Below are 14027 nucleotides of genomic sequence, written 5' to 3'. Positions count from 1 at the left end.
GTTGCATCATTTTTGATTTTATTTCGTTTTCCATTTTCTTTTACGTGTATATTGTAGGCTTTTTAAAATGAAAAAAATGTAAAACAGTGGGCACAAACAATTGGATGTTCAATTGCATACTATTTATCGTACATCTTTTTCTTTGGTCTTTTTGCGAGTGAAGGCAGTCTTTTGTTTCAGTTGGCTGTTTTCCCTCCGTTTCGTTCTTTATGTACGCAGTGTATATGAACAGTCTTTACGTCCGTGGCATTTGCATACATTGGATTCAATACTGTTGCCCCCTGTAATAGTCTCTATTTTGTACCGTGTAAACTGGCATGGCTCGTATAAAGAACGAGGAAATAGAAGAACCTGAAATATGGAGACACACAATCGCGAAATGGAAGGGAAATGAATAGGGTCGGCTAAAGAAACTGCACTGTGTTACGGTGACGTTTCATATACGTCTGTTTTCTTTTTCTCTCTTCTAGAAGGATGTTTTTAAGACTGACGGCATCAAAGAATACGGCCGTAATCTAGTTTTCTACGTATTCCATAATAACCTCCGTTGCCTTCCTCTTCTTGTTGCTGCGTCAAGAGATATATTCATCTCTCCTGCATTTGTGACGCGTGTCAACGATCCAAGATTTGGACGTGCCAATGTTATTGTAATACAGCTTTGAAAAAATGTTTTTTCTCCATTCCAGACACTGTGTTTGGATATAGTTTATTTTATTATTATTATTTGACAGTGTGTCACAACTTAGAAAACGGACGGCTTTCGTTAATTTCAAACAAAACAAAACCTGGGTGTGGATAATCAGTTTCTGTGAAAATGAGTGACACAGTTATCGCCATTTGGCCGTATTCCAAAAATCGTCAAGCCACATTTCCTTCGTCGCGACTCATTTCAGTAAGGGATAAATATTTGTGTCTGCATTTTATAATGAAAGCGAGGGGCGCTACGAAATATAATGAGAAAAGAGAAAATACAAAAAGCCACAAGAAGAAGACCGGATCCATTCTGATTAACGAAAACAAAGTCGTTGTTATTCATACGAGGATTAATCTTTTTTGTCAAAACTCAAACATTCTTCTGCCAGTGAATTTTAGCTTCGTATTAACTCATACGAGAATTTAAAAATACATAAATAATTCAAACCACTTTTTAAAATTCAATCTGCTTCAGTGATTCCGGTCGCGTCGTCTGCTTGCTTTTCTTTGTCAGTTGTTTGTCGTGAGCTCTGTAAGCGACAACCCAATCTCACAAACAGAGCTCGACTGAGTTGGAGGGCGTATTATGTGCAGTGTACGAATATGAGACAAGAAAAAGAAACGAAGACTTCACGAAATGAAACCCGGTTTGGCCACGACGTGGAAATAGAACTGTCTAGAACTCGTTCGTTAGTAGGACAACATTTTGATTTCTATCCGGAATGAATGGCTCTGATTCTCTATAATCTAATTCCAAACAGACCATAAGGGTTGCAACAAGACGATGCCCGGCTACTTTCGTTCACTTGGGTCAATTACAATAGCAGCTTCTCCATGCCAGAAATGTCTTTCTTGGATGACATTAGCTGTGAAGCAAAAGCAGGTACTACATCAACTCCATTACAAAACGGATACCTTACATAATTTAGCTCGAAATCCACTCAGTGTGGCGTAACCTAGCTACAAACACATATGTCGTCTATCCATCTAGTACATTGCTGAAACTGGTATGAAAAAAAAAAATTACATAAAAAAAAAAGGGGAATGGAAAGATGGGCAGCTAAGAAACGTTTCCCCTTTTTTACATCCGGGTAGATCAAAGAAGGCGATGTAGATTTGAAAGTGTCATCAACCTCTTCAATGGCCAGCATTTTCGTCTATTCGTTTCAACCTTCGCAAGCCTCGTTTCAAAGGGATCCCTCTTCGGCTACACCTTAAGGTCTGAGATCGTCTAGTCGTCACACATCAGTGAAGAAATGGATGAAACAAGAGAGCAGACATCAGGTAAGCAAAATATTGCGCCCGTGTAATATCCAACGATAGTATTCCGTCTGAAATGTAAGTGGAGGCTCTTCCGTCCTAAAGACATGTGTCGGATCTATTCACGCGATGGACAGTCGTGCAGGAGCTTTCATTTCTTTTGCGGTTCGCGTGATGATGATCTCACTGGCAACGGTTAACTGCGCCGTTCAAACTGGCCGACTGTCGGACAGATATTCCCGTGGGCTGACGCTGCGTTCCGGCTGTTGCTGCCCAGTGACAGCGGTCGAGTTTGTTGTTGACGGGGATCAACGAGGGAGATGCCGGAAGACTTCAATTTCACTTTGATGGAAATTGGAGGATAATTCATTCGGGACGGAAGAAATTAAGAGTGAAGGGAGTCTTAGCCAGTGAGAGCTGACGAGGGATAAAAGGCCTTTTGCTATCTGTAGCTGCTTCCAAAGTCGTGAATCAATTACGCTATTTCGAATCGCGTTTAGCGTGGAATTGCGTTTATAAGACGACGTCTGCTTCCAAATCCGAGAGAACCAGTCTTTTGCCCGTCTATTTTGGGGCGAGTATATAGTCGTTAAGATTTGTTCAGGAATCTATTAAAAGGCTTTCCTTTTGGACAGCTCGGACCATATTTTCTAATGATTGGATGCGTGCTCGTAGCCGTATAAGAGAGACGGGCGAAACAGAGTCGATAGTGACGATCTCGGATGAAACATTTCTGTCCATTCATCACTTAGAAATCCCTTTTCTTGTTTCCCTCCTCTCTTACTGCGAAATTGTTATTGTCTCTGGTGGACATCGTGTATCAAGAGCAACCCGACCAGTTCTCTTTCCAACAGCTTTTCAAAGTCTGATAGCGGAAGTTATGGACATGTGAAATAGCTCAAATGGGGGATAATGTGCTGAGCTCCTTGCATAAGACTTGCAAGGTTGAAAATGGGCAAGTATGATTGCTGTTGCTGATACAGAAGCTTAACATCCAGCATAGAACTAGGAACACTGTATACAATTGTCTGCGTTTCGACGTAAAACGGTATCCAAAGACAACCTTAGCAGTTTCGAATAGTTTTCCTCATTTCGTCTGCATTACGTCACAGGTATTGAATTAATTGAATTTAATCTGATGGATTCCAAGGGGAAATATCGTTCTTGGTAGATGGTTGGATTTGTCTTGACATTGTAGAACTTACGATTTATGATGGATATTGTTATCAACTTTGGTTTATCTGACAGGGCAGAGTCGTGGCCACTCTCGAGAAGCGCAAAAGTTAGACACAAAAAAGCACTGACCCCAACTAAAACTGAATGCATCATTTCCTTTTCCTGCATGTCAACGTATATGAAATGGAAATGTTTTGAAGGAAGAAGATGTTAATCAGTGACGATCTCTCTGTTTTGCATATCAAACAGGACAATTGATGATGGAAAATGTAAACGAAAAGAAAGCACTTAAAAACATAGACAACCATCGTTGGTTTCTTTAAGTTTTCTTCAATCGGGTGTCGAAAAAGAAAATTTTGCAAGCGAAAGAATTTGCATGAATCTCGTTTTCCGCCATCCCTAGTGTTTATGTTGCAAATAACTGTCCCTTTTTTCGGGACTTCAATAACATTGGCCATGAAATTTGAATTTTCGGCGGAATTCTGCGTCAAGGAAGGCCCATAAGACGAGTAACTTTTACATTTGAGCTGAGTACACTGACATTTGTGCGTTCTGCACGACCGTGATGCGATTAATTCAATACGTTTGAATAATAGCGATGCGGTCTTTGCCGAAACCACAATGTTGCGCATTATGCCCGAATCGCCTAAAAAAACCTAAGCCGCATAACAAACAGTTGAATATTCATTTTGATATTATTAAACAATAGACAGCTGGATTTGCAAATGCGATGGTGTACTGAAATCCAACCGTGTTTAAAATTTCACTGGGATTTTATTTCACGTTGTTTAACTCTTATGTTACGATGCGCATCGTTCGAAAACACCGGATCACGTTCTGCATTCTTGTATAGGGGTCGTTTTTGTTGGTTCATATCACGTTTATTTAGTCTGCCGAATTGCACACAAAGTGTTTCCCCCTTTTTTTTCTCGCGCTTTCACCGTTTAGAAACCTGATTCAGCTCCGTTTTTCGTTTCCCATAGTTGAGTTTTCTGTTTGTCCTCATCCATTCCCAACTATACACCAACATCTTGTTCACGCTCGTTAACTTTGAAGAATAATGTATATTTCAAATGCTTGTAGAACGATGAACGATAAATGATTGCGTAATACTGATACTGGCCATAAGGATTTGAGGTGCAATTTCGGGGGACACGGACATGGGGGGGAATCAAAAGGTATATACTAAGGTGAATGCTGATCACGCAGTGGTGCTAAAAAAAAAAAATGAAAACTTATACGATGTATCCTCCTGGAATTTGATTATATTTTGAGAGCTATTCTCTGGGCTGCTGCGGCTGGAATGAGAAAGGAACGGAATCGAAGCTGCGCTGCTGAGGAAATCCGGCTGGTATTGAACGGAATTGGGATGGAAAAATGGGCTCACTAAACCGTTGCTGTTGACGGTCGTCGCGAAACTGCTGGACATCTTGAGGCTGTGGCTGGAAACGAAATTGCTGCGGCTGCAATTGAAACTGTTGGGGCTGAAATTGCGGCCTCTGCTGCTGGAACGGCTGGAAAGGACGCAATGATTGAGGCATGTCTTCAACGGGAATCAAAGTTGGCCGAGGTAGTGGACGAACCGGTTGTGGGGCGTCTTCAGCGGCAGTGAAAACAGCTGCTGGACGAGTTGGCCGCGGGGTCGTACGGGGGGGTTTAGTTGTAACGACAGGCCTCTCTTCCTTCGGGCGTGGTTTATCCGGAATTCCGTCTTGATCGGCATCGACACTATTCCAATCTTCATCCGTACCGAATTCGTCGTCTTCGCCGATGTTTCCTCCGCTTTTTGACGGCCGTGGAAGTGCAGGCAAGTGCTGACCCCTTGGTGCGAAACCCTGTGCCTTACCTGACTCGTACGCCACAGCCTTGACTTCGCCGAACTCATCAATGTACCTGTTCCAATCCAAGTTTTAAAAACAAGCAATTCTTATTCATTATTCTAAAAGACTTGCCCATATCGTCCTTTTACATGGCCGTTCACATCGCGCGTTTCCACTCGAAAGCTGCAAAAAGAAAACAAAACCATTTTTACGTGGATCCAAATGAACTTTAAAATGATCATCATTCACCTGCCGTCGGACGCCTCGAAACCGTAGGTGTACCTGATAATGGGGCAGCAGCACGAGAATTATTACAGTTTACAGTTTGAAAATTTGATCAGTGCATACGAGCCGTCTTTGTTGATTTGGTTGATTTGCTTCAGGATGGCCACGTGCGGCCTCCGCTCTTGCGTCTGCTGCTCCGGTTCTATCACGTCCAGTTGCTCTTGTTGCCGTTGTCCGAGACAGCCGTGGCCCAGGAGAATCACGGCCAGCATCACTGCTCCGATCTGTCGACATCCAGCCGTTATGTTCCGTGCCATAAAATCAAGGCAAATAATCAAAGAAATCAATAATGCGACCGTCACTAAATTGAAGCTCGGCCTGTTTGCCACGTTCTGCTGCATAATGGCTACGTAGTCAAGTGCAAAGTTGATACTCACGCTGAATTGCATGTTGCTGCTAAATCGAGCGAAACTCTTGCTTGCAGATATTCTTTTTATCTTGTTCTTGTAGCTCCGATGTGGAAGGAAGCAGAGATGAGGAATGATGATGCGCAATGAAAGTAGGTCCAAGAGAGACTGGCTCAGCTTAGGTATTAACCACTTTCTTTTATACACTTCTCTGTTCATACGGCCCGTGTAAAAAAAAAATGTAAGTAACAGAAGCAGCAGAACGAAGAAGAAAGAAGTTTTTACCAGGAGAGGCGATAGAAGATAAAAACCAAAGACGGAAAAAAACACAGAAATGGAGGGTGTACGTATAAGAAGAGGCCGTGCTGCACGCGAGCAAAGACGTGCGTGCAGCGTAGAAGCGCAAACGGCCACAAAACGTTCAGTCGCACGCTCTCTCTTTGCCGCAGGGGCGGAAACTATCATCCGCTGCCGCTTGATCACGTCTCGTCGTGATCCGTCTAGAAGGAAATAGCCATCGACATGCGGATCGTTCCGTGAATTAAAAGAAACACGCGGGAAAAAAATTGAAAGTAAAAAAAAAAAACACGACACGTGATGCAAATTAGAATGGCGTATACTCGTTCATCGCGCAATCTTTTGAGTCAACCAATACACAACCCTAGTGTCTTATACCTTTTGAGTGAGCATTAAACCGTGATGGCTAATGTAGAGAGAGAGTTCCCCGGTGACTTTCACTATTGATCCAGCACGGCCGTGACGGCCGTTCCAGCCAGAAATAATATTAACGCTTTATAATCTTTTCATTTGTATATAGACCCTGTTCTTTAGTTAAACTTAATCTTTTTATCTGGACATATGATCGTCTCCCGAATGACGCAAGGATTTCGCTGCGCTTCCATTTCTCAACGTGACGGATGGATTCTCTTGGACGTCAATTTTAAAAAAAGGGAAACGATTGTCTTGACGATGGTGGTCATCGCTAAATGCGGGGGAACTCGTGTCGTTTTTTTCTTTCCTGACACATTTCCCCCGTGTTTTCAAAGTGCAAAAGGAAGCCCAACTTTCTTTTGTCTTCCAATATTGACATCATTCATTTTGAATGCCTTGCAGTTGCGTCAATTTTCAATCATTTAACCACGCCCGGCCGAGTAAAAAAAAAAATTCTGGCTTTTATTTGATCTGCTAATGGCCGAGTAAGTTGATTCATCAAACTCTATAAATCCTCTTTCAATTTTTAAGCGATGATATCGTGTGTTGCGGTTTGACGGTCCGACAGGTGTGCCTGCTGTCAGTGTTCATTCTGTTGAAAATCGGGCGTGGAAATGGCGACCAACTGGACGACAATTGAGAACGAAGGAGAGAAAAGAGAGGCAGAAGTAGGCCAAAATTCCAGTCAAGAGAGTTCTCTGATTTGATTGGAAAGAACTAGAAAGAAAAGAAGAAGGCGAAGAGACGCGTGTGTGCAAACACAGCAACAACAGTTGGCAGCTGCCCTTCGAAGAATGACGTAGTACTACTCCCTTGTCTCGTTATCTATTCAATCACAACACAATTCTCTCCTATATATAGTTGTTTGCTATTTTCTTCAAAACTTTATAGAGTATAAACAGTCGACCGTAATCTGGGTGGAGTCGAATTGTAAAACGGTGTCTTTGCCAGTGATATACGCATATACTAGATTCCGCGAAAAAGAAGTTTCACCTTTCTCCGACCTCCAACACCACATCTCTATGGCGACTGAAAGGCTTTGCGTCACGCATCGTAAACAACGCACAACAATATGCAAAAAGGCGGCCCAGACAAGAGTTCTGTGTATAATAAGGCCAACTGTCTCTTGTAAGAAAGCAAAAGTGATGACGGCCGCTTCAATGTTTGTTCGGTAGGCCTTCGCTTCTCTCACGCCCGTCATCGCAATCGAATTAAAGATAAATGGCCAGTCTGTTTCACACCGTGCGTAGCCTACATTGGCTGTAGACTCGTTTCGCTGTAGACTAGTTTCGCTAAACAACGCCATAAGGGATGAATATCAAAGTAAACACGTTATTATATATAGACTTACTATAGGCTAAGAGAGGCGGGTGATTTGAAACAAAAAACGATGGACAAGAGAGAAAGAGAGAGATAGTACCATAAGGAAAAGAAACATGACAAAAAGAGAGTGGGATAGAGAAAGTAGTGCGGTCCGGCGGACGCGTGTTTTCATTCCCTCAGGTGCTGGGCCATTGGCCAAACCGATGGCATCGCATCGGCCATTGCTCTCGGCTTTTTCGACCTAGCCCTTTAACGAACAGATTGGCAGACACACCGATTGTTTTAGTAGCATTTAATATTCATTCTATTGCGCTAAAATATATGTGTCCGACGCGTAGCTCGCCATTTGACCGTGAATCCCGTAAACGTGTCTCTTTTTTTGTGACGACATCCATGTAGAAGCGGAGAGAAGTCAGCGAGCTCCGTCCACGAGTAAAAGTCTCTCGATCGCAAGAAAACAGGTATAGTTATGTGATTGCAACAACGTCCGCCTGTTTTTTTTTTTTTGTTTTTTTCTTCCATACTCGTAGGAGCAGTCGACGACTCCTCCCCCTTTCTTCGGAGCTGGATCGCAGCTGACCAGCTATAAAACCCGGAGACGATTGGCTTCATATCCAAGCAGTTTTCATCAGACAACAAGCCGACGACACAATGAGAACCTTCGTGGTAAGTTCACTCTGATTCGTTTTGAATTGCCTATATTGTTTGGATATCATTCGAATTTCTTATACATCTCTTGTTTAGATTTTAGCTTTGGCCGTCTGTGCCGTGTCTGCTCTACCTCAAGGTGGCAGGGTAGTCGAAGAAGTTGTGGAGGTCGAAGCAAAGACCACGACCACCCCTGTACCCATCATCAAGCAGATCAACAAGGTGAACGACGATGGCTCCTACACGTTCGGTTACGAGGCTGGCGATGGCTCTTTCCGTATCGAAAAGAAAGAACTCAACGGTCACGTCAAAGGTAAGTCTCTCATTGGTTCGTTAGACTCGCTAGCCGAGATGACCCACATTGGTACCTCACCGGCGTATACAGTTTCTTCTATACGGTTATACTTTCACTGATTCAAACCTTATTTATACACACCTGGCAGGAAAGTACGGCTACATCGACGAGACTGGAACTCTCCAAGTCCTCGGTAAGTTGGTGACCCCATTTAGCCCAACGCGATGGTCTTTCCTTTGGCAGAGAAAATGAATTTCTTTTCTCTCGCTGTGTTATTTCACGCTAGAATACGAGACTGGCAAATCTGCTGCCAACAAGACCCTCGGCTTCCAGACGTCCGGAGGTCTGAACCCGTTCCCGATCGTCGTCGGAGAAAGTTCTCCACAGCAGAAAATCAAAGACAGGGAATACTCTAGCGTTGATGAGAACGAGGACGGTATTCCCGATGACCAAGAAGGCCGCGCCCGTCGGCCAGTGCCTGCTGCCCAGCAGCCTTTCTTCATCCCAAGTGAAGTCAGCGCATCGGCCGCTGCCTCCACCCGCGTCGTGAGGAAATCGCCTCCCGTCATGCACTACGCTTAGAACAGCAAGCAAAAATAAAACAAGAATCAAATCGTGTTGGACTTGGTGATGTCCACCATAGTCCTTCAACATCCTGTAACCATATTTGCCCCTTTCCCTGCGCCAACAGTTTGACTTTACCCCTTTTCATTTTTCTTCTGAATAAAAAGGATCTATGTCGTTATTCTTTTGTTTTTTTTTCCTTGACGTGGCCAGCACAGGTCTTCATTGTTGAGAAGACATGTGAAAGGCCGTGTTCATATGATGATTAGCGTGGGACGATATAAGATGCGCCGTGATTGGATATACAGACGGAGGCAAAACACCTGGTTAAACACCTCCGCATCGAAAGCTCTGGCTCCTTTCCTGGATAATAATCTACCACCATCCTGGATAATACCATAATAGTGAGAAAGAAAGAGAGAGAAAGTATGGTTTTTCTAAATTACACCTCAGAGTGAGCATTGGTAACGGAGAAACAAACACACACACAAAGGGAAGGAAAACGTGGGTTTATTTCGGGGCTTAATGACTTTGTTAAAGCCATTTTCCAGCTTTACTGCAATAATCATTTACACACACACACAGAGATAGAGAGGGAAAAGGAAAGAAATGGCAATTTTGAATGGCTGTTGTCATCATTAACTGAATTGGTGTGTAGTCAAGGTCTCGTTGTTGCTTCTCGGCTGGCAGAGAGAGAAAGTAAACGTCTTTCACTGTTTTCCATTCTCCAAAAGGCATTTGAAAATACACGATACCACATTATTCGCATCATAATGGCTGTGTACGTATACATAGAGGTGCTAGAAGCGGAGTTATACACGTTGTTATATACTTGCTTTCCCGTATTATCGTTTGGCCCAGCTGTGCCGATAATCGAGCCTTGCCTCTATTGGACACATCATATCTAAGCTGAGAGACGCGTGTGAGCTACACTTTCAAATGGGGATATACAGAAAGGAAAAAAACAAACTTTTCTTTCATTCCAGAGTACACTGCTTAGTTCCCCGCAGACTATCGTGAGCCTTTCTCGAAATGAAAACACATAAACAAGTAAACGCAGAGAAAATGCCAAAAGAAAAAAAAAAAAAGAGGGAAGAAACAATAAGATAAAAACAAATAAATTTACAAGCAAAGAAAAAAAGGGATATATACGTTATTATCGATCGGCTACCGTATAGCCTCTATTTTCAACGATGCAACGAGCTAGAAGAGAATTCACCTAATAAATACATTGGTGGACAGTTATTGAATTGTCTTCTCCCCCATCCCCTTCTTTCTTTGGTACTCTACAACGGGGGAGGGTAAAGAAGAACAAAGTAAATGCAAAAGTTTGAAAAGAAATTTGATTTAAAATTTTTTTCGATTTTCGATGTCGACGTCATTCGATTTCCAATCATCTTGCAGGATAGCTCCGGTGGATCGGTTGCATCAGCACCCCGAAAAAAATAGATAAAGAGTCAATAACAAGCCGAGTGAAACAAATCAAATCAAACGTCTCGTTTAGCTGTACACGTCGATCAAATGTAACGATGAGTGGAGCGAAATAAATCGGCGTAAAATGAGACCTTGATTTCATCGCTTGTTTCCCCCCTTTTAACAGCTGTGTACGTCACACATAACGCACTGCGAAACAGAGGACAGCCAACTCATCACATCCAACTTTATGGTATTACTTGGCAAAATCTATATTCTTATATCGTTTGATAAGAAAAATATATATACTCTTCTATTAATCTCTTCCTCTAGGATCATCCACGTGCGTCAACAACCACGCCAGCCTTTTCCCTGGATGTACCACTCTACTAACGTTGCCATGGACAAACTAAACAGATAACACAGTCTGTATATATCGTTTTGTCGTGCTGCGAATGGCGTGTATAAATGCATTCTTTTTTTTTGATTCAGTAAAAGAATATTATACGACGATGGTTCAGTCAGGTCGATATACAGACGCATAAACTTGTTGTGGAGCAATGCCATCCATCAGTCAGAGTGTGACCTATTTTTTTTTTTTAAAACTCGCTCCCATTGTATTCGAATTTCCCGGTTTGATCGTGATCGATTCTAACGCTAACGAAATCAAAGTTAACGGACGAGAGGAGCCATTGCTCATCATCAGTCTCTCTAGAGTGTATACAAGGCAAAGTTTCTTTCTTCTACACGACTCGTGATTTGGTGAGATGGGATCTATAACGTTGGGATTGCCCATGATGAGCCGCCATCCGGCCAAAATAATTTCGTGTGATGTTTTCATTTATAAAGATTCAAAGGTCTCGCCGTCTTTTTTAGTTTTCATCAACTTAGTTACTTACGACGTGATTAGTCTGGCTTTATCGCAGTCGGGGCGAACCACATCAAAGTGTGTCTTCAAACCATTATCGTCCTTGGTCAACTGATTTATTGCGTTAAACACCGCGTATATTCTGCCATCATCAAAGAAGCAAATCATGATTTGTTGATTCCTTTCTAGAGGGAAACAAGCGAGTGGTTTGTATCACTTTCGTTCTCCCTTTTGCCAATGAAATTGATGATTCATTGTTGTATAGAGTCGATTTGTTGGACCCAACAAACTTAACGTTATTATATACTGTCTTCGTCTCTTATGTACTTAATCTACTTGATTGCTGGGACTTTCTCTCTTTGACCCCCCAAAAAAAGACACGACTTGGCTTATTTAGTTGAAATCCTTTTCCGAGTTGTGGGAGAGCCTTGAATTTGTCTTCCATCTTCTGCGGGCAATTCAATCAAACTTGGCTCACGATTTACGAGGACATCTCGAGTGGCTACGCAGGATAAAGTGACGTCGCTGGCCAGAAGAGTAAAGACCATCTTCTCAATTCCCAGTTTGGTCCACGTCGTCTTTATTTCTGGTTCAAAGAAAAAAAAAGGAGGGAAACAACTCGAGAGAGTTGCATCTCGCAATTCAATTGATCACGTTAATCATTGCCACACTGAAAACTATTGAATTTGCGATCTTTATTTTCATTTAGATATATACACGGCTTATCGTGACTCAAACAAAACAACTAATCAAAATACCCCAAAGAATTAAAAAAACGACATTTTAGAAGCCTTGATTGAAGAACGGTTGGGGGGTAGTGGTGCTGGGATGGAAAACGGGAGCTTCGATCGAGAAACTAAAACCACGTTGGGCATTGTGATCGATGGTATTGACGTGCTGAGGAACAGCCTGTTGTTGCCGGACGTTAGAGAAAGACGGGACGGACAGGGAAGGCGTGGCCAAGCGTCTGGCGGGCACGTGAACTGGAGCTGGTTGTTCCACCCTGACTGGACGGAACGTAGTAGTCACCTGAATGGGTCGAGGAACAGGACGACGAGGATGAGCAACGACTGGCTTTGAGACGGGCAAGGCACCGGCAACATCAGCCACTGGGATGTGTGAACCGGAAGCTTCGAATCCTTGGCCAGCAGCATATTCGATGGTCTTCAACTCTCCGGTCTCATCGACGTAGCCGTACTTTCCTCTGACGTTGCCCAAGTTGTCACGGGTCTCCACTTTGAATGTGCCGTCGGCAGCCTCGAATCCGTAGGTGTAAGATCCGTCATCGTTGACCCGATTGATCTGCTTCAGAATGGGCACCGGAGTAGTTTGGCCGTTGGCGGAAGCTACCACCAACAAGACGGCCGCAATCAACATCAACTGTCGATCGCAACGAACCGATTACAAACTAATAAAAGCAAACGATTTGATTGAAAAGATCTGCATAATACTTACACGTTTCATCGGCATCATTCTCGCTTGAGATTGTACTGAAGATTGAACTGGATCAGTGCGAGAGAAGAGACTGAGAAGCTGTTTGTCTTATCCGTTGATGCCGTCCATGTTTATATATGCGTCCAACCAGTGGCCATGGCTGAATGCCATGGCTGAATGAGATGACAGAAAGGGAGGAGACTCCTCCGATGGGGTGTAGGAGGACATTCGTGCAAAGGTCTTCATTTCACGGAGGCACACGATTCTCTTCCTCGTCCACTCCCTGCAACGTGTCCACACGTGCCCTTGAAAAATCATCGGGACGACCTTAACGATTCGGGCGTGGTATAAACTCGTTCGGTCGGTTCTGTGTAATTGCCAACGAGATTATTATCAAAGGGGGGTGCCAGCCAGTGGGATTATATCACACATCCCGCCGAAGGGTTTCGCATCTTAAAGATGGGGGGCATTTCCTGCGAAATACTAAGTATATAGAGTTAAAACAATAAAAAAAATGCCATTATGAATAGACTCATTATTCTATAATTGCCTCGCTCTGATGTAACGTGTTTTAACAGCGCTTTTAAGAAATGTTTCATTGACAAGGGAAAACAAGAAAAGCGGTGCTATAACACCAGGCCAGGAGTCAAAGTCGTTTGGAACTTTTAATTGTCGAAAGTTTGAATAGCTTTGGGTGGGGTTGGTTAACATTTAGCACAGCACACAAATTGAGAAGAAACTTAACCGCGTCCTATCATTCCTTCTAGAAATGGCGTCATTTTCGAATTTGGCCGCATGGAACAACGCGATGATTGAAAGCTGGCCTTCTGCCTGTGCAGCCGTTCGGCTCTAGGGGCTCAATTGATTTTAAAACCCATGTAATTTTCCCTTCGACAGAGTCACGCACTTCCGCGTTCCTTTTCATAAAGAAGAAATGAACGATCGCCGTCATTCGTAATGACGGCCATCAATCCTCGTCCCATCCCGTGTGTACAAACAAATCAATCGAGATGAGCTCGTGATTGAACCTCAACCAAAATAATAAAAAATCAAAAAATAAACACACAATTGAACGCTGCGGTTGTCAAATCGTCCGTTAATCCCGGAGAAATATTGTCGGTGCGTTCCAGCCGCATTTGTTTTCTCCCGTTGCGGTTTGCAGCAAGTCAAGCGAGTGAAAGGAGGGAGCC

At 43.2% G+C, this 14027-nt stretch overlaps 3 protein-coding genes and 1 long non-coding RNA gene across 5 annotated transcripts; 2 read left to right on the top strand and 2 right to left on the bottom strand.

The window, feature by feature from the left end:
- Positions 1-220: 220 nt before the first annotated feature.
- Positions 221-2047, top strand: LOC123473664. Its single transcript, XR_006647617.1, has 4 exons — positions 221-1386; positions 1455-1576; positions 1639-1700; positions 1789-2047. It is a non-coding gene; the product is annotated as an uncharacterized LOC123473664 (long non-coding RNA).
- A 2126-nt stretch (positions 2048-4173) lies between these two features.
- LOC116925778 (mediator of RNA polymerase II transcription subunit 15) lies at positions 4174-5806 on the bottom strand. 2 transcript variants are annotated; one of them, XM_045174753.1, is made up of 6 exons: positions 5612-5806; positions 5298-5458; positions 5199-5231; positions 5082-5132; positions 4713-5022; positions 4174-4643 (listed from the first exon to the last, which is right to left on the bottom strand). In XM_045174753.1, the coding sequence occupies exons 1-6, from the start codon at positions 5798-5800 to the stop codon at positions 4407-4409; spliced, it is 981 nt and encodes a 326-aa protein (XP_045030688.1). In that variant the 5' UTR covers positions 5801-5806; the 3' UTR covers positions 4174-4406. The 2 variants fall into 2 exon arrangements, with proteins under 2 accessions (XP_045030688.1, XP_045030687.1); XM_045174752.1 differs by having other exon boundaries at positions 4174-5022; positions 5612-5796.
- Positions 5807-8126: 2320 nt separating this feature from the next.
- Positions 8127-9303, top strand: LOC116925776. Its single transcript, XM_032932537.2, has 4 exons — positions 8127-8281; positions 8360-8576; positions 8707-8751; positions 8845-9303. The coding sequence occupies exons 1-4, from the start codon at positions 8267-8269 to the stop codon at positions 9138-9140; spliced, it is 573 nt and encodes a 190-aa protein (XP_032788428.2). The 5' UTR covers positions 8127-8266; the 3' UTR covers positions 9141-9303.
- Positions 9304-12083: 2780 nt separating this feature from the next.
- On the bottom strand, positions 12084-13019 carry LOC116925781 (endocuticle structural glycoprotein SgAbd-2). Its single transcript, XM_032932541.2, has 2 exons — positions 12859-13019; positions 12084-12783 (listed from the first exon to the last, which is right to left on the bottom strand). Exons 1-2 carry the CDS (start codon positions 12874-12876, stop codon positions 12187-12189), a joined length of 615 nt encoding a protein of 204 aa, XP_032788432.2. The 5' UTR covers positions 12877-13019; the 3' UTR covers positions 12084-12186.
- Between the last annotated feature and the right edge of the window lie 1008 nt (positions 13020-14027).

The sequence above is a fragment of the Daphnia magna genome, linkage group LG6, assembly GCF_020631705.1.
Source record: "Daphnia magna isolate NIES linkage group LG6, ASM2063170v1.1, whole genome shotgun sequence".
NCBI lineage: Eukaryota > Metazoa > Arthropoda > Branchiopoda > Diplostraca > Daphniidae > Daphnia > Daphnia magna.
Note: the sequence above shows the minus strand (reverse complement) of the source record. Positions and strands in the feature narration are given on the sequence as shown.